We start from the raw sequence: 18782 nt of genomic DNA on the forward strand, positions 1-18782 counted from the left end.
ACAAGCAAGTGACGAAACAGATAATGTGTAATGTCCTTTTTGCAGAGTTTAAAAGCATGTCCTCGATGACATCTATTGTTTTCAAGCACCTGTATTTGTAGTAAAAATACCAAAACAAGCATGGGAATTATATTGGGGGGAGAAAAGAAGAAAGGGGTGAAAGGTAGAAATTTAGCTATACTGTGATATTTATTTCCTTGAAGGACAGACAGACTGGGAGCAAACATCTGATGAGAAGGTGGTGAATTCATGGCTGTCTCTCGTTATTATTTTATTATTAAGTCTTATCCACATATTTTAAGAATTTTGTAATTAAACAACACTTTTTAAAATTAAATTTAAAAATCCTCTACCGAGTCTCAAAGATGCCCACCTCTACTTATATTTTTCTCTTTCATATTGTCTTTAATCCATTTGGAGTTTTTCGTTTCAGTATAGTATACAGTAGGAACCTGACTTTATTTTTCTCACGTAATGAGCCAGTGTCCCTATGAAGTCCAGGGCAGAGCCAGCCAGTGGTCCGGTGTGAGCCTCATGCAGGGCAGTTTGGGGCAGCTGACCTCAGTGGCCCTGGAGATGGACAGCAGGAGAAGGGCTGAGTTCTATTCTGGAGAAAGAAGGCATCTACCACAGTCCTGTGCTGGGGGCCAGGGTGAGGAAGGAGCAGGGCCACCAAACAGCCTACACTGGGCACCCCAAAAAGAGGTCCTGGACTGGGCCACGCGCCTGGTGCCTCTTCCTATGGTTCCCACCTTTCAGCCAGGTCCCCCTCCTCCTCAGCCTCTTCTCCCACATGGCCACCCTTTCTGGCTGGTCTCACTCTCCTGGGCCCTGAGCTGTCATCCTGGATGGCTCACCAATTCTGAACACTCACATGAGGAGAAGGGGGAGGGAGAAGTGGGGGGAGATTGCCGAAGGACAGGAGGAAGTGTTTTGCAGGTGATGGGTATGGTCCTTATTGAGACCGCGGTGATGATTTCACAGATGCAGACTTATATGTCAGAAGTCATCACATTATACACTTTCCATAAGTGCAAATTATTGTATGTCGATCAGACCTCAAGCTATAAACAAAAACTGCCAGCCAATATTTTTAATTTACAACTTTGAAAACACGATTACCATTTTGTAGAGAGAAGTTAGTTTCAGGTCTAGATCGCACTCTCCTCTAGTAGCCTCCAGCAGTTGAGAGCACAGATCAGATCCACACTCGTGTTTACTGATATTTTATTCAGTGGGGAAGGATTTTTTTTCTCACCTTCAAATCTAATAAGGTACATTTCTTAGAGGAGAACTAAAACATGTGTTTGTGAGGCTCAGTTTAATTCCTCCTGACTCAGCCGAGGTTTGGATGATTTCCCTGCTTTAACATTTCCCTCTGAAGTTGCTGGCACTTGCTCCATCTTCCTGTGAAGACAGATAGCTCCAGCCTGCACCAAGCCCAGAGAGCTGTGCAGCCCACATTCTGCACCCACCATGCCTCCCCTGCAGCCAGAATCTCAGCTGGGGGAAGGGCAGTGAGGAGCAGTGAGGAAAGCTCTGTATGGGGAGTCAGAACTTCCGTTTTTTTTTAGCTTCAGGTCAGTGAGGTGAAGACCTAATTCACATCACTCACTTCCCGCTTTGTAAAAATTGTCCACATTACATGTGATGGTGGAAGAGTTAAAAGTTAACTCTGCATGGTTCTCATTCCATCTTCAACAGACACCTGTCAAGGTACTGTCTAGTTGAGATGCTCTAACATACAGATGTGATGAGGTGCTCCCCCAAAATTCCAAAGCCTGGAACTAAAGTTATCTTCTGAGAGTTCAATGAGTAAAATCCATTTGGATTATATTTGTTGTCTGAGGAAACAATGCAAGAAATAATTAATCAGTAAATCAAAACTAAAGAGTCCTACAAACCTCTGCCTGTTGACAAGGTGACGTGGCTCTCATCCCAGAGACCTAAATCAGAATCCAAGGGTTGGATGGGTAGCTCAGTTGGTTAGAGCGCAAGCTCTGGGCAACGGGGCTGCCAGTTTAATTCCCACATGGGCCAGAGAGCTGCACCCTCCACAACTAGAATGAAGTCAATGAGCTGCTGCTCAGCTCCCGGGTGGCCAGATGGCTCAGTTGGTTGGAGCACGTACTCTCAACCACAAGTTTGCCAGTTCGACTCCCGCAAGGGATGGTGGGCTCCGCCCCCTGCAACTAGCAACGGCAACTGGACCTGGAGCTGAGCTGCGCCCTCCACAACTAAGATTGAAAGGACAACAACTTGGAAAAGTCCCGAAGTACATACTGTTCCCCACTAAAGTCCTGTTGCCCTTCCCCAATAAAATCTTTTAAAAAAAATCAGAATCCAATGTTAAATAGGAAAGCAGCAATGCCCTGTCTGTGGGGGCTGTTCCACTGAAGAGTCTGGACAGCATGAGCAAGGGAAACGGGCAAGGAAAAGGGAAGTCCAAACAAGGATCCAGTCTCCACCATGGTCCCCACCATGGTCCCTAGGACAGAAGAGCTGAGTCAGGAAGTCCTGGCCCCAGATACAAGTGGGGAGCATGAGTGGATCGTCAGACTTGGGCAGCGTCTGGATTTCACCAGGGAGGGGAGACCTGAGACTCATCCAATCACTGGAAAGGAATACAAACACACACACACATACGTACATTATCAGCTTGCTGGGCTACACATTGGTCTTTAGTGAGTTTGTTTGGTGTCACTCAGGACCCACATGGTCTGCTATAACACATTTTACTGAAGCAGCCCCTCTCCAGCCAAGCCCACGGCTGCAGTGGGAGTTTCCATATTCATATGATGTAGTCAACCCTTCACCATCGTTTAGTGAATCAGAGCTGGACATCTGACCCAAACAGAGTGAATGTGCACCTTTCTCCAGGAATTTGGAGATGAGTCTGACAGAAGGAATGCTGTATCTCTCTTCAGGGGCCTGGGCTATAGTTTGTACACATTGTAACTGGGACCAGGATGTAGAGACAGCCGATTTGCAGGGAGAGGAAGCTGCTGGCTCAGAGTGAGAGGGAAGTGAGAGAAGGAAGGGGTCCCACCTTTGTCTCGGAACTCCAGTGCATCCTCACCTTAGAGGCAAGATCTTCCCCTTATGTTCCCTTTCTTTGGATTTGAACAGCCAGAGTAGGTTTCTATCACATGCACCCAGCAGAAACGCATGTGAATATCCTGAGGGAGGGAAATGCCCAAGGGGCCCAGGCCCAGTCCCCTTCCCAGCCTGGGAAGCCCTGACCTGGGAAAGCCCACCTGCCCTGTTAAGAGAACTGCCCCAGGGCAAAGGCAGGGACCGCAAGATGCTACCTGGACATGCACCCTAGTCCAGGATGAGGACAAAACAATGTGCGGGTCAGAGGACAGAGGAACGTCTGCTGAGCACTGAATTGTTGAGGTTGTCAGGATTCATCATCTCGGTTTCCCTGCTTCACTCAGTGAGGACAGGACAGGAGACAGAGAGCAGAAAGGAGAGGGGAAGGTCAGGAAGGTCAGTCATGCGTGCGTCTGGGTTCCCAGCCAGGGCGCTGGGCAAAGCAGGGGCTCAGTGCGTGAGGAAGGGAAGGGGAAGACAGACGGGGGACGAGATGAACGACTTCAAGCAACTGGAGATGTATGTGGGGAGACTATGCCAACCCAGCTACGAAGAAGACAGGGCAGGAGTCCAGAATTTGGGAACCCCAGAATTATTACCGGGGGCCTGGCCTCCAGGTCCTCCTGAGGTGAGCCAAAGGACAAAACTAGCACATGCAAGCCAGTCAAATTTTACCACGTTACCATGGGAACAGGAATGAGCAGAGAGAAATGCTCCCAAATTATCACTGGTTATTTAAGGCAATTTTAAGGTTTTCTTTGATTGCTGTAAATACAAAGATGAATGTGCCCAGATGTTAATTGCATCATTAGGACGTCTGGGGAATACCTGAGTGGCTCACAAGAGCACAGGGGGTCGCTCATTCATTCATTCAACAGATTCGGTGTACAATGTCTTTTAACATGTGCATCTGCTCTCTGAGATGTTAGTGAAGACGTGGAAAAGGGACTGCAAGGCCGTACCCCAAGTGGTAGCCTTTTTGTGGTTGGCAGCCTTCTGCTTTGGCTGTTTTATGTACAGTTTTGAAGGGATGAAAGTAAACACCCTCATTCCATCGAATGGGGACCAAGTGGGCAGGACCTATTAATCAGCTTCCATGACTAAGGTTTCAGAAAACTTTCTGACTAGGGTTCGTGTATAAAAAAAAGAGCCTTCCTTTCAGAAAAACTGGCACTCCCTAGGGGAATTTTCTAGATCATTAATACGAAAGGGGATAACCTAGTTCTCTGCCCATTGCCACGGAGCCAAAGTATCACTGCTGGGGCTGATGTCACACCCTTGCCCTCCTCACCAGCCTGTACCTGGGGCCCACCAGCCTCACCACCCAGCCAAGTGATGCCCACTGGGCATTGTCTGTGACCCATGAGCCCCCAGCGGCTGTCCTAGACCTTCAGGATGACAGCCTGGGCTGGGGAACTAAGCCAAGCAGAGCGAGGCTGATTTCTCACAGCCAAACTTAACAGGCGCAGGCAATGAAGGAGCATGAAGAGACTTGACTCTGCGTGTGTGTGTCTGTGTGTGTGTGAGACTACAATGATTAATTTTATGTGTCAACTTGACCAGGCTAAGGGATACCCAGATAGCTAGGTGCTTCTGGAAGAAATTAGCATTTGGGTCAGTAGACTGAGAGATCTGCTCTCACCAACCTGGGCAGTGTCACTCAATCCAATCCACAGCCTGAGGACAGGATGCAGAGGAAGGGTGAACTCCCTCTCTCCTGCCCTTGGCCATCAGACCATTGGCTCTCATGGGTCTCCAGCTTGCAGATGGCAGATCGGGGGACTTCTCGGCCTCTACAATTGCATAAGCCAATCCCTCTTAATAAATCCTATATACAATTTATCTATATAATCGTCTGTGTATGTCCTATTCGTTCTGTTTCTCTGGAGAACCCTAACCCATTAATAAAAAGCTTCCTCCTGGAACGTGCTCAACTGTACGTGTTAGCCTTCAAAGGCAGCAGAACCTGGGCCTGGCTGGTGGGACACCCTCCGTCCTCAGGCCACCCCCCACCCCCAGGGCCTTCTCCTCGGGGCAAGCTCTCTGTCATAAGAGGTGGTGTCTCATGATTGGCTCTGTCTCACTGGCCGGGTCTCCCCAGTAACCACTTTCACTGTTTTGTCTTGTTCCCCCAGCAGCATAAGGACCCATTCTGCCTTGCGCCAGCACGTTCTAGTCTCCATGACAACAAGGAGCATCTTTACAGAGCAAATGGTGCTCCCTCTGCCAGGTGGCTTCCCAGCTGGGATAGTCCTGGGCTTCCAGGACACTCCCTTGCACCTGGGAAGGCGGAAAGAGGTGGTCTCTTTCCATAGAATGAACTCGGACAAGTGACAAGCTGAACGGGAACATCTAGAACAGAACCCTCACACTCAGCACTGAAATGGCAGAGGGAACGAATGGCAGATGGGGACCTTGTAGGGGTGCGACAGCTCCCTTGGGGGCCCAGCTTATCCAGGCAAGTCCTCTCCCACCAGGGGAGCAGACAGCCTCTCCTTGCCCCGGGGTACGCTCTACCTGCCCAAGGATGGGGCTTTAAGCATTAGGTAGGAAGCGTTTTCTAAACTCTTCACAGAAAAAAGAGGAAGGAAACACACCCCCTACCTCTAAATGACCAGATCACCAGTGATTCTTTTCAAGTGTCTTCCTTCTGAAAACTTTTTTTTTTAATTGGGGAACATTGGGGAACAGTGTGTTTCTCCAGGCCCATCAGCTCCAAGTCGTTGTGCTTCAATCTAGTTGTGGAGGGTGCAGCTCAGCTCTAAGTCCAGTCACCGTTTTCAATCTTTAGTTGCAGGGGGGGCTCAGCCCACCATCCCATGTGGGAATTGAACTGGCCACCTTGTTGTTAAGAGCTTGCGCTCTAACCAACTGAGCCATCCGGCCGCCCCTCCGGAAACTCAGCAGCAGCTGGTTGTCTTCAATCTAGTTGTGGAGGGTGCACCTCAATGGCTTATGTAGGAATCAAACCAGCAACCCAATTCTTCAGACCTCGCGCTCTAACCAACTGAGCCATCCAGCCGCCCCTCCTTCTGAAAACTTTTGCGAAATCCAATGAGTAAATATTTTTAAATTAAAAAGATTATTTTTTTAAGGAAATGCATTTTTTGGCAAAGCACTAGGACCTGTGTTTATGCAAATAGGTGATACATACAAGGAGGAACAGAAGCAGAAGGGGTGGGACTGTGCCCAGCCAGAGGGCAGACCCACAGGTTCGAAGGCTTTGAACCTTGGAGCACCCACTGGGTGCTGGCAGGAGAAAGGAAGACAACTCAGGCTGGGGCTGGGCAGGGAAGACCAGCAGAATAGTCCGTGACCCTGAGTTGGGGGTGGAGGCACAGCCCAGCAACTTGGCTGCGTCTCCACTCATGTGAGCTCTGGAATGCCGACCTCTCCCTGGTAGACATCTGTGTGGTGTGGGCAGGTCAGCACACTGGCCTCCCCGCCTGGTCACTCCCGCCGTGCACAGGAGATGGGGCCATGGGGAGGGAATGTGGACACAGCATGGCTCCCAGAGGAGAGGTCAGTCTCTGCTTCAGGTGCTCTGCTGAGGTGGTCGGTTCGAAGCGCTCAGCGGGGTGAGAGGCAGGTCCCAGGAATCTAAGAACAGGCTATGGACCAGTGTCCCCTTCAGAACACCTCTTTTGCCTCAGCTGTCCAGCTCCTGTCAGAAACGCCGCACACACCAAGGTCACAGGGGACTGATGGCCCACCTCCCTGGTGGCCCACCTCCTGCACAGCCTAGGGGGTTGTATCTGACCTTGGGCAGCACCCACCAGTGTGGCTGGGCGAGGGTAGCGGGCAGCCAAGCCTTGTGCATCCCTTGGGGTGGACATCAGCAGCCCCCTTCTGCCCTCTCCCAGATCTCCCCAAGATGACCTCACCCCAGTGACTGGTTTACCAGCTCAGGGTTCACCCCCCAGCCTGTCTGGTCACCCACAGGCACTGAGAATGTGGCTGCTAGCAACCAAACCACAGAGGGCCTCAGAAGAGGGTCTTCTCAGCATCACCTGTGCCCACAAACAAACCCGCCTGCAGGGAGGATGAGGGTCACCGTGAAAGCCTGCTCCAACCTTGGCTTCACGATGTGACCCAACTGTGAGCTCCTGCAGTTTCCTCTACCACATCCACTCCCTCAGACAGGACAGGAGAACAAAAGTCCTACCGTGTTTCCCCAAAAATAAGACCTAGCCGGACAATCAGCTCTAACACGTCTTTTAAAGCAAAAATTAATATAAGACTCAGTCTTATATTATTTTGTGTTAGATAAGACCTGGTCTTATATTATAGTAAAATAAGACCAGGTCTTATGTTAATTTTTGCTCCAAAAGATGCATTAGAGCTGATTGTCCGGCTAGGTCTTATTTTTGGGGAAACACGATAGAACGTTCGTTCCTACCACCACCCCGTGATGCAGACCCAGGTTTAGGGAGCAGAGGGGTTCAGAGGCGTGGGCAGAGCCTCATCCTTCCTTGGAGGGAGCTGCTGTTCAGAGACCCGGGATGAGTGGGCCTCATGGGACGGCCACACCACTGAGTTTGCAGGGGGGCCCTGAGGTCTGGGGTGCAGCTCCATTGGGTTGGGCCGCCTTCCGGCACCACCCATCTGCCCAAGAAGACCCGCCCCCAGCCTTGACCTACATATGGCCTGGTCTTCTAGGGTAATGGAGGCCCAGAAGTGCCCAAAACATGTCTAGAAATATGTCCAAGGAATTGAGGGGAAATGCATCAGGACCTAGATAGTGATCACCGGCCCCCCGGTGGGGATTTCGGGAAGGGGGCCAGGTTACCCCCAGAAGGTGGGAGCAGCACATCACCTAGAGTTTAGCAGAGAAGGATGCGAAATCCGCCAGCAACTTGATGTCATTAGGGAACGTCAGCCACGCCCCGCCGTCAACCACCAGCAGGGCGCCGGTCACGTAGGACGCCAAAGGACTAGCCAGGTACAGCACACTGTGGGCGATCTCCGTCTTGTTCCCCAGCCTCTGCAGGGGGCTGGCCAGGAACTTCCCACTCATGCTGGCCTGGGGACCACCTGGGAGGGCAGGCCCTGTGAGTCCCAGGACCCCAGGGCCCTCCCCGCTCCCCTGTCCAGCTTTCCTGCAACCACATCTGGGAATGCTGGGGACATTATCAGCACCATCCTGATGGAACAGGACTAGGCCAGGTACAGAGTAACACCGCCACAGAACCAGCATAGGACTTTTCTGTGTACACCCTGCCAAGGTTCTGGAAGCTTCAAAGGGAGCCCCATTTTGTGTCTGACACACACATTGAAGCCAGCAGCCCTGTGGCCTCTGCCTCCAGGAAGCAGCTGCCCAAGTCTGGCTGACCATTAGTCCATTACAGCTGTGTGTTAACCATGAATGGCCCTGATTTGACTTGGGGACAGACTCTGCCGGCCCCAGAGAGCCATGAGGACTCGGAATGTGTCCCAGGCCTGTTCCAGCCAGGTGGGAGGGGAGCCCATGGAGGCACTGCAGGACCTGTGCCAGGCGAGCATCCAGGGGAGTGTGGGCTCCCCAAGAGCCTTACCCAGCCGCCGGAACCCCTCCGTGCCACTGATGGGACCAGGGGCAAGGCTGTTGACACGGATGTTCTGGGGACCCCACTCCACAGCCAGATGCCGCGTCATTGCATCTGCATGGAAAGAAGACAGGCTTGAGGGAGAACGCAGGGCTGTTCTGCCTTCTGGGGTTGCGTGGGTGCAAGTGAGGGCTCTCTACTGCCCACTCGGATAATGCCGCCCTCCAGAGATGGGCAGGAGAGGGACCAAACAGAAACCGAGGCAGGCAGACCAGAGCAGGTGCCGTACCCACAGCCGCCTTGGCAGAGCCTGCGTGTACTTGGAGCACCTGCCCCCGGGCACCAAGGGTCGCAGTGATGTTCACAATCACCCCTCCATGGTCCTGCAACACATGGGGGAAAGGGGGGTGTCAGTGAGCAGACCGCCAGAAGACGGGAGCTTTAGCCAAGAGGACACTCACCCGGAAGAACTTCTCATAGACCACACGAGACACGTTGAAGGTCCCCAAGGTGTCAATGTCCATCACGGTCTTGAAGGCATTGAAGGACAACGCACCAGCCGGACACAGGAAGTTTCCAGCGGCACCTGCAGGATGAAAGGAGACAGAGGATGGTGCTGGAGCCCTGGGCTGTTAGAGCATAAAAACCTTCAGGGTGGTCCGAGCTGGACAGGGAAGGAGGTCTGAGAGTGTCCCTGACTCTGATTCAGCCAAGTTCACACTGCAATGACTCAGAAGGAGCAGCGTTGGGCTGAGACAGTGGCCTCGAGTCTGGGACAGAAGTTCTGGGACCTCTAAGTAGGGAAGTCTGGTATTACTGACCCATCAGAAACCCCCTGACCTTGCTCAACAGTGACTCACAGTTTATGAGAATGTCAATTTTCCCAAACTCCTTCAGTGCCTGGTCCACGGCGGCTAGGATGGCTGGGGGAGCTCGGACATCCAGAGATAAAGGGAGGCACCGCCGGCCAGTGGCAGCAGTTAGCTTTCTGGCAGCCTAGAAGCCGGACAGGAAGACAGAGGAGAGGTGGGCAGCAGCCCAGTGGCCTCGGCCTTGAGAAACAATTCTTCAGAACCTGAGAAGGATGAGTCCAGGTTCTGCTGGAAAGCCAGGATTTGCTGCTAGACCCTTCTACTGAGATGCAGCTGGCAAGAAGCCACTACCTGGGTCCACGACCCCCCTTGGATATGTTCCTCCCTGTACATCATGTTCCAAGCCATTGGCCACAGGTCAATGGAAACTTCAGTTGACCTCCAGTCCCTGCCCAGAGACCAGCTGTGGCAGTGGTGAGACTCTTCTCCTGGGTGGGCATGTGGACCTCCTTTATAACCCTGGTGAGCTCAGAGATGTCTCTTGGGGTCAGTGCCACCCAACATTGAGGGCCCCCTCACAGGTCCCAATAATTAGATTTTTTAAAAAGTCAAGGGTGTCCCTGGGAGGCCACTTCCACTGAAGCTCCGTATTTGGAACAGAAGTGGCTTTTGGTGTCAACATCCTCTGGGCCTCAGGACCCTTCAGGCCCGGGCTCTGAGTCTCCACAGACACTCATGGATGGGGTGAGCACAGGAGAAATACCCCCCCCCCTCACCGCTGACACTCTCGGAAGGCTTCTGCTGGCGATCACCACGTGGCAGCCGTGCCTGCAAAGCCAGAGGGCAGGTGTGAGGATGGCAAGGTGCAAGGGACACACCCAGGTGGGCTCCTGCCTGGAGCTCTAAGCAGAGCCCCTTCCGCCAAGGGTCTTTTGGGCCGAAGCACCAGCCCAGGGTTAAAGGCATAGCTGGCAGAGGACACAGTGGTCTGAGCAAGTGACTAGGGTGGGACCTCAGGTGGGTGCCATCGGTCCCATCCCAGGGGTTCTGGACTGCCCTCTCTGGCACCGGGTATCCCCACCACACAGATCTGTGGGCCCTGCCCCAAACACCATGTACACAGCACCCAAGAATCTGTGAGCATTGGAGGGGGCCCAGGCATCTGCACTGGGTCTGCCTGGCTCAGCCCCACATACCCCAAACCCCCTCCTGCTATGAGGTTGCTCCTAGGACAGAGAGTTCATTCTGAGGCCAGGGCGCCTCCCCTGCCTCACCTCCTGACAAACTCAGTCTCACAGTAACATCAGCTACTACCTGCTAAGCAGTTTTTACCTATTTCTCAATACGACTCTGACCTGTTCTGCTCAGAGAAGCAACAAGCCCAAAGCCACCTGCTTGGAAAGCAAGTTCACCTGGAATGAATGAATCCCCAGATCTTATCCAGTGGGACCCACCTCTCTGGTATGAAAAGTGGGGACCCAGGAGAAACTGGGGAGGGTCCCTAGGATATCAATAGGTTCCCTCTCCCCCAACCCCAGCCTAACTCTGGGCCTCACACAAGCTCAGGTGACAAGTTGCTGTCACCTCGGGCTCAGAGGTGACAAGTTCTGAGCCTAAGGCCACAGAACTTGTGTCTCAAGAGACAAGGTATTCTGCATCCAACTGGACCCTCCCTGAACCTGGCTCAGCAAGGCCCCAGGGGGCCCTGCAGTAGAGGTTCCTCAACCTGTTGCACCCTCCCCCTTTGTACAAATGAGAGTGCTGAGACCAGAGCTACAGTCTTGATTAACCTCTAGAAGACCCTGGAGTCCTGCCTCTCCCAGGACAGCACTTGACCCTTCAGATGCTCTCCGTTGGTCAGTTGCCTAGAGGGGTTCCCACACCCATCAGCATCTTGCCCACGAATCCTAGGATCTGGCGGGGTTCCTGCAAGGTGTGAGGGTCGGTGAGGGGGGATGGGCACACAGCACACAGAGCAGGGCTCACCGCATAAATATCTCAGCTATCCGGAACCCGATCCCAGAGCCCCCGCCTGTGATGAAGGCGACTTTGTCCCTGAGAGAAGAAAACAAGAGTCTCTTTAAAGGCATCCCTGTTAACTTGGGGACAGGAGGGAGGCCGCTGGTTCTGGAAGGACTTTGACCCTCTGCACTGGGCTCCTCTATCAAATTTGGATTGTTGACAAGGAACGTGGGTGATTTTTGTAAGGAAATGAAACACCGCTTTTTTTTAAGCTTGCATTCCTAGGGGAAAACCTATTTCAACCTCAGTCTTTATTCATAAAGTTATCAATTAAGTGAGTAATGTTTTCAGAACACACAAGCCTTCCTCCGCCCGCCCCTCACTCCCACCCTCCTAGGCTTACCACGAGGAATACCCAGCAGCACTGGCCAAGACAAACAGAACATACTCTCACCAGGGCAAAGACCAAAATACAGGAGTACTTGGGCGCCCCCAGCCTCTAGTCCCGCTCCCCGAGGCGTCTCGAGCCCCCAGTCCAACTCCCCGGGCGCCTCCAGTGCCCGGTCCCACTCTCCCGGCGCCTCTAGTTCCCAGCCCCGCTCCCCTGGCGACCCCAGTTCCCGGCCCCGCTTCCACTGGCGCCCCGAGCCCACGGTGCCACTCCCGAGGCAGCCCGCAACTCGGCCCTCACTGGAGTAGGTCGGGGCTAAAGAGGTGGCGGTAGTCAGGTAGACAGTCGTCCTCTGGGACATCGGGCGGCGGATGGGCCATGGCGCTTGCTGAGGACCCGAGGCGGCGAGGACAGCAAGGACCTGCTCAGGATCAGAGCACCAGCCTCCACGTCTGGGACATGGAGCAGTCTCGTGACGTCACCTCTAGGCAGCCTACCGGGTCCTGGGATCCGGATGCCTCGCCCATCGCCACCGCCCAGCCCAGAGGCCCGCCCTCTTCCTAGGACGCCCCACCCACTCGCCCCTACCGCGGCCACCCGGCCCCGCCCACAGAGGCGCCAAGCTCCTCCCAGGACCACCGCCTACCCCGCTAGCCCCGCCAACTGCGGCCGCACGGCCTGCTGGGATCCGGGGGTAGCTGGTCGATTAGGGAATCGCGGCGGGCGCAGGCGCCGTTCTGCGGGTCGGTTTCTGCAGCTGAGGTCGGGTGAGGGGGCCTGCGAACCGTCCACAACACTAGGTCCTTTTCACAAGATTGGGTGTCAGTGTCGTGGTCGGAGCCAGACGGACACAGCGGACACTCGGTTCCGAGGTTAAGGTCAGGCTCGCGTGCCGGCCCAGGGCACCTGGGCTTTCTCCCCCTCGCTGGCCCAACAGTGCATTTAAAACACCTGGTTGGGAGGTGCTCGGCATCTAAATGCCCTCTTCTCCCGGACACCGCTTCCCTGTTGCGTAAATATCACAAAAAAGAGGGAAGGAGACTGGAGTCCAGGAAAGCCACGGAAAATGAGGAAGACCTTTGCCTCCTGTGGCCAGCCCCACTGCCAGTTCCCAAAATGACCTGTGTCAAGGACAGGGCACTTCATCCACGCCTTCACATGGAGGCACAGGCAGCAACCTATGCTGTGAATCCAGGCTCAGGGCATCCATCGCCAAGATGTCAAAAATATAAAATGAGGAGCAAGTCAGCCTCAGCAGATGTAATGATGTGCAGTGACAAGTGAGTACAGACACCTGGGGACCAAGGGTAAGGGGTGAGATGTAGTGTCAACGTGTAAATAAGTGGACACCAGGCAGCTAGATCAGCCTGGGCCACATGAAGCCATGAAGAGGGGAGTCGTGGTCATCAGGCTTTCTGCTCTTGGGGTGGTCTCAGCTGCCACCTTCCTGGCCACCCTTTCCTGCCACCCTTCAGTCCTGCCCAAGGCAGGCAGCTCCTCCTTCAGTAGGCTCAGATCAAGTGGGGGTTGGGACAGTACCAGCTCTGGGGCCAGCTTGGATTTCCCCACGTCAGGCTGGAGGTCTCTGCACCTCTGCCTGAATCATATACATTCAACAGTTACTGATCTACTGGTGTGAGATGGGAAGCTTCATCTCTACTTGCAAACGACTTAGAACTTTGCACGAAGGCCTCCTTCCCACCTAGCTGTAATGAGCGCTCCACTCCATGCACAGGAGTGAAATTTAATGTCCCCCCTTGGGGGAGGGGAGGTCAAACTACCCACTTTTGGAGACACCTCAAAGGTGGTCTGGCACTTGGGTACAGAAAGGATTTGGTCCAATCTCTCGATGGCTTAGGATACTAAAAGGCACGTAAAGTTGGCTCATTTGCTCTGGGTTGGGGTGTAACAAAAGGTGGACGGGGGGTGGTCTGGGGCAGATGGGCAGAGCACTGGGTGGCTCAAGTTCTTGTGGACAGAGGTAGTTGGTCCTGGCTGGATGCTGGGGCGGCTGAAGGCAGCCTGAGGTTCAGGCTGGGTAGAGGCTGCTGCGGTGGCTTTCATCTGCCCAGTCCACCAGCTCATTGCTCTGGAACCACAGCTGGATCTCCCTCTGGGCCTCCTCCACGGAGTCGCTGGCGTGGATGACGTTCCTGTGCCAGGTGACAGGCAGCAGAGGTAAGCCACAGGCTTCAACATGCATCTTAGGGGTCCTGGGAGTGGTCTGCTGATCCTCTACTGTCTAGGGGGTTAAGCTGGGTGATTGCGCAGAAGAGAAAGGAAGAAGAGGGGAGCTGGGAAACGGGGCTCGAGCCTGGCCTTGGCCTCTTACCCACAACCTCATGGACCAGCCCAGACTGTTACTGGGAGCCTCATTTTCCCACCAGTCCTCCCTTGCCAACCCCTCAGGGTGTCTGGCAAGATAGAGTCAGATAACAGACAGTGATGGCAGAGTACAGACACAACACACAGGGAATGCTTTATCATCTGTGAGCGGAAAAAGGCCTTGAAAAAAAAACTGAACTAGCAAATAATAGGTGTGATGTCCCAACATCAACATTCTCTTCTGGCTTTTTGCCCAGCAAGACGATGAGCTGGCCCCCTCAGCTCCCAGTGGCTTAGTGTCCCAGGGCCCCTGTACCTGCTGATGTGGACGCTGAAATCTCCTCGGATGGTGCCAGGGGCAGCGGCAGCCGAATCAGTGTGTCCTATCATGGCTCTCGAGGTGCAGACCACATTGGGGCCTTCCCAGACCTGCAGCACAGAGATACAGGTCGGGAGAAGTGGAGGGTTCAGCAGCTCTGGGCTCAGTTCAGGGCCCCCCACCGCTTCCAGCACCCCTGCCAGGCCATACCATGGCCACCACGGGGCCAGAGCTCATGTAGCTGATGAGTGCTGGGTAAAAGGGCTTCCTCTGAAGGTCGTGGTAGTGCTCAGCAAGGACGCTCTCCGGCACCTGGGTGGCGTTGAGGGGAGGGGTGAGAGTAGCCCCTGGAGAGGCAACTCACTGGGCACTGGCTTTGCGGATAACACGTACATGGGCTGGCAGGCCAGTCACAGCAGTGCAGGGCAGATACCACCTCCCCCCGCCTCCCGTGTACTGCTGACACCAGGACACGCCTCCTGACTAGGAGGGACATCCTGAGGTCTGTGAGAAGCCCCCTGCCCCCTCCGCCCGCCCCGTGCCCTGAGGAGCACCCACAGGCCAAGAGCCCTGGTACCTGGAGCATCTTCATCCCCACCAGCTTGAAGCCCCTCCTCTCAAAACGCTGGATCACATCCCCAACAAGTCGCCGCTGCACCCCATCGGGCTTCACGGCCACCAGGGTCCGCTCCCGGTTCCAGGAAGGCCCTCCTTTAGAAGAGTGGGGAGGATCAGGCCTGTCACCTCACACTTTCACGTCTTCACAAGCTGGTTCCCCTGCCAGGGCCCAGGTGTCCCCAGTGTCCGCCTCCACCACAGCAGCTCTGGAGGGGAGAAGTGGGGTGCCCACAGCCAGGAACTACCCAGCATGGTGCTGCCCGTCAGGGACAACCAGGGCAGTGGGTTCCTGGGGGCTTCTAGCCTGTTGGAGGGGGCATGGCTCCTCCCCAACCCAGGCAGTGGCAGAAGCTGCCCATGATGGAGCTGGTGTCCCCTGAGAAGGCATCTTAGAGAGCCAGGAGGCCCGGGAGGCACAGAGAAGCCGTGCTGGAAAGAAAGCACGACTCTTAGGACTCCTGTGCTTGGAAGTGATGGCACAGACATTGTCTGAACCCCCACCTGCCACATCCCCAGGGATCCAGAGCCGATCTTCTGGGTGTGAGGTGAAGGAAGAGCAGGGGAGCACAGAGAAATGAAGTACACCCTCCCCACCAGGTGGGCCACGGACCGGGGATTGGGAAGGTAGGTAGAGGGGTTCCTGTGTGCAGGTGGGTAGACCTGGAGGGCTCCTCCTCTCACACCTTATTGGCCAGGCAGGATCTTGGTGCTGCTATGGGGTTTCGAGGCTGGCCACTTCCAGACCTAAGGAGAGCCCTGAGCCCTGCCCCAACAAGCCAAGGAGACAGAGGCTGCCATCGACCCCCTATAGCCCCAGGCCACTTCCAGAGTCACTTAGTCCCTCGGCATGGGGTCCAGGCTCAAATGGGCTTTTGAGAGGAGCCCAGATCCTGGAAGTCCTGCAAAGTCCTTCAAAGACAACTGGTGGAGAAATGAGATTAGGGTTGGTGCAGGCCAGTGTCCCTGGGGTCACCTGCAGCTGCCGTTCCTCATTCCCAAGAGGAAAATGAACCATAACCTGTGCTGGGCTGGAGAGCAGGCAACGGGTCCCCACCACATCCCTTCACGGCTGAATGAGGCCCACAGAGGAAGCCCCCCTGGCTTGTTTGTTCTCCCCAAACCCAGGGCCTAGGGACCCGCTGTGTGGCCTGGCCTGCTGCAAGCTGGCTTGTGCCTTGGGATATGGCAGTACACTCTTCCAGCATCTGGAACACCATGACATCCGGCTCTCCACTACAGCGGAGGTCCCCTTACAGATAGCAACCTCAGTGCCCCTAACAGGGATGGGCCAGGTGGACTTAGGGCCTGGATAAAACGCCCCATGGTTCCCTGGAGGAATGTTCATTGGCTGAGGATGAACCCCCCCCCCCCCAGGAGCCCCAGGTCAGCTGGGACCCCCATCAGCACCCAATGTGGGCACCAGGCCTCTCTCTGGCTTCCTCCTACTCCAGGGCGTCGGCCCCTCTGCCCAGAGGCAACCTGGGGAGGTGGGCCGCGGGTGGGGGGAAGGGACAATAAGTGGTGGGGGGTACCGGGCCCCTGATCAGCCCAGATGGCGCAAGAACCCAAGGAGCGCGCCGCTCCAGCCTGCGCCTTCCGGGACAGCCGGGTCGCCCGCCCCCCGCGCGGTGCCCGGAGGCCTCCAGGCGAGTGGGCGTGCTGCAGGGTCTGGGTCCCCCTCTCCAGGGCTGCCGCGTCCTCACGTGCGCCAACAAAGGCTAGGAGGCGCCTTCCGCCCGCCCTCTTCCCTCCACTCACCCGAGCTGGGGCGCACGAGCAGGCTGGGGACCAGGGCCCGCGGGCGGCACAGCAGCCCCCGCAGCGCGGCGCGCCCGAGGAGGCGGCTCATGACACCCGGCCCGCGGGCTCCGCAGAGCGCAGGAGGAGCGCGCGGGACTACAGCGCGTCCGAGGGCGGGGCGGAGGGAGGGAAGAAAGGGAGGCGGGGCGGAGGGAGAGAGGAAGAAAGGGTGGTGAGAGGAGGAGCGGAGGGAGGGCTGCGTTGGCAGGTTTCAGGCCCCCTCTTCATCTGCCCCTAACCCGCAGGACCCCATGGTCTGCAGCCCCACCTGACTGTTCGCCACTTGCAGGGCCCGTGGAAATGTATAATGTCCATTTCTGTTAAAATCAGAAGAAAAAATACGTAAGTATGAACCCAGCATGGATTATATTTATCATACCAACGCAGTCGTTACATATTAATATTATTGACATACAAAAAGCTGTATATATTTCATGTATAGGATTTGGTGAATTTGGACATAAGTATATGCCTGTGACACCATTACATATATATGCCACAAATATATCCATCACCTCCAAAAGTTTCCTCCCACTCTCTTTATTATTATCATCATTGTGTGTGTTATAAGAAGACAATATAAGATTTATCTTCTTAGCATTTTTTTGTCATTTATATTGGCTGGCAACACCCTCTTGGTTTTCTTCATTTTTAAAGGATGTCTTTGCTGGATATAGAATAGTGGGTTGACGGGAGTTGTTTCTTTATTCCAGCAAATAAAAGATGGCATTCACTATCTTCTGACCTCCACCATTTCTGACGAGAAGTCATAAGTGTGCAAATTGTAGCCTTGAATGTCATTTTTCTCTGCTGCTTTTAATTTTTTTTTAAAAAATTGGAGAAGGGGAAGAGGACTTTATTGGAGAACAGTGTGTACTACCAGGCCTTTTTTTTTTTCCAAGTCAAGTTGTTGTCCTTTCAATCTTAGTTGTGGAGGGTGCCGTTCAGCTTCAAGTTGTTGTCCTTTCAGTCTTAGTTGTGGAGGGCACAGCTCAGCTCCAGGTCCAGTTGCCATTTCTAGTTGCAGGGGCACAGCCCACTATCTGTTGTGGGAGTCGAGGAATCGAACTGGCAACCTTGTGGTTGAGAGGATACGCTCCAACCAACTGAGCCATCCAGGAGCTCAGCGGCAGCTCAGCTCAAGGTGCCATGTTCAATCTTAGTTGCAGGGGGCAGAGCCCACCCTCCCTTGCGGGACTCAAGGAATCGAACTGGCAACCTTGTGGTTGAGAGCCCACTGGCCCGTGTGGGAATCGAACCGGCAGCCTTCGGAGTTAGGAGCATGGAGCTCTAACAGCCTAAGCACCAGGCCGGCCCTCTGCCTCCTTTCTTTGCTGTCCTCTTGGGACTCTAATTTTACACATGTTAGATCTCTTTACTCCAGCTCAGGTCACTGCAGGGAGGAGACAGGAACAGGTGGGCTGCTGCTTCTAGGAGGAGAGGCCCTGGGTAGCCTCACCCCACATCTGCCAGCCCAGGTAAACTGGTGAGAGGTGCCCATGGGGAGCCCTCCAATCAGAATGTAACTCTTGGAGCCGCCCGATCTAGAAACCATCTTGTGCCCCTGACACCCTCTGCTACTAACCCTTGGAAGGGGACCAGGAATTTGCTCTGGCCACCATGCTCCAATGTGGCTGGATCTTATCCAAAGCCCAGTGTAGGCCAAAGAGTCCTGAGGGTACCACCTGTGCCCTTCATCGTCTGGTTCACGAGTGCCCAGTGCCCAGGGCAGGAAGCATTCATTTGCCAAGATCAAATGGGGATACATAAGAACTACATGCTGTGCTTTAAAAGTACAAGACAAAAAAAAAACCTAACCTTTATTTAACTCATAATTCTAAGAGTATGTACTTTCTTACTTTTTGGCTAGGAAAATGACCTTTCCTTTATGAATGATAATAATAGACGGTAGTGGACTTAAGAAAAACTTTGTT

The 18782-nt window shown here is 54.3% G+C and overlaps 2 protein-coding genes across 5 annotated transcripts; both read right to left on the reverse strand.

Moving 5' to 3' along the window:
* Positions 1-1210: 1210 nt before the first annotated feature.
* Positions 1211-12282, reverse strand: DECR2 (2,4-dienoyl-CoA reductase 2). Of its 2 annotated transcripts, none has more exons than XM_088801386.1 (9): positions 12087-12282; positions 11420-11488; positions 10210-10261; positions 9482-9617; positions 9083-9207; positions 8911-9004; positions 8631-8735; positions 7913-8130; positions 1211-1844 (listed from the first exon to the last, which is right to left on the reverse strand). In XM_088801386.1, exons 1-8 carry the CDS (start codon positions 12164-12166, stop codon positions 7913-7915), a joined length of 879 nt encoding a protein of 292 aa, XP_088657512.1. In that variant the 5' UTR covers positions 12167-12282; the 3' UTR covers positions 1211-1844. The 2 variants fall into 2 exon arrangements, with proteins under 2 accessions (XP_088657512.1, XP_019611791.2); XM_019756232.3 differs by lacking the exon at positions 1211-1844 and adding an exon at positions 5726-6760 and having other exon boundaries at positions 12087-12279.
* Positions 12283-13031: 749 nt separating this feature from the next.
* NME4 (NME/NM23 nucleoside diphosphate kinase 4) lies at positions 13032-17049 on the reverse strand. Of its 3 annotated transcripts, none has more exons than XM_019756233.3 (5): positions 16807-17049; positions 15008-15141; positions 14641-14742; positions 14428-14540; positions 13032-13939 (listed from the first exon to the last, which is right to left on the reverse strand). In XM_019756233.3, the coding sequence occupies exons 1-5, from the start codon at positions 16895-16897 to the stop codon at positions 13816-13818; spliced, it is 564 nt and encodes a 187-aa protein (XP_019611792.3). In that variant the 5' UTR covers positions 16898-17049; the 3' UTR covers positions 13032-13815. The 3 variants fall into 3 exon arrangements, with proteins under 3 accessions (XP_019611792.3, XP_019611793.3, XP_074178638.2); XM_019756234.3 differs by having other exon boundaries at positions 13032-14041; XM_074322537.2 differs by lacking the exon at positions 14641-14742.
* Positions 17050-18782: the final 1733 nt, after the last annotated feature.

Source organism: Rhinolophus sinicus, chromosome 10 (assembly GCF_057876585.1).
Source record: "Rhinolophus sinicus isolate RSI-liver-muscle chromosome 10, RSI-T2T, whole genome shotgun sequence".
NCBI lineage: Eukaryota > Metazoa > Chordata > Mammalia > Chiroptera > Rhinolophidae > Rhinolophus > Rhinolophus sinicus.

Bases quoted from the DNA above. Each gene is read 5' to 3' on its own strand.
- DECR2 (XM_088801386.1), bottom strand. From the start codon at position 12,166: ATGGCCCATCCGCCGCCCGATGTCCCAGAGGACGACTGTCTACCTGAC. The intron at 10,262-11,419 runs GTGAGCCCTGCT...CTGGCTTTGCAG, and splicing joins ATAGCTGAGATATTTATGCG to GCACGGCTGCCACGTGGTGA. The intron at 9,208-9,481 runs GTGAGTCACTGT...TTCATCCTGCAG, and splicing joins AATTGACATTCTCATAAACT to GTGCCGCTGGAAACTTCCTG.
- NME4 (XM_019756233.3), bottom strand. From the start codon at position 16,897: ATGAGCCGCCTCCTCGGGCGCGCCGCGCTGCGGGGGCTGCTGTGCCGC. The intron at 15,142-16,806 runs GTGAGTGGAGGG...ACTCTTCTAAAG, and splicing joins GCTCGTGCGCCCCAGCTCGG to GAGGGCCTTCCTGGAACCGG. The intron at 13,940-14,427 runs GTACAGGGGCCC...CACCTGGCACAG, and splicing joins TTCAGCGTCCACATCAGCAG to GAACGTCATCCACGCCAGCG.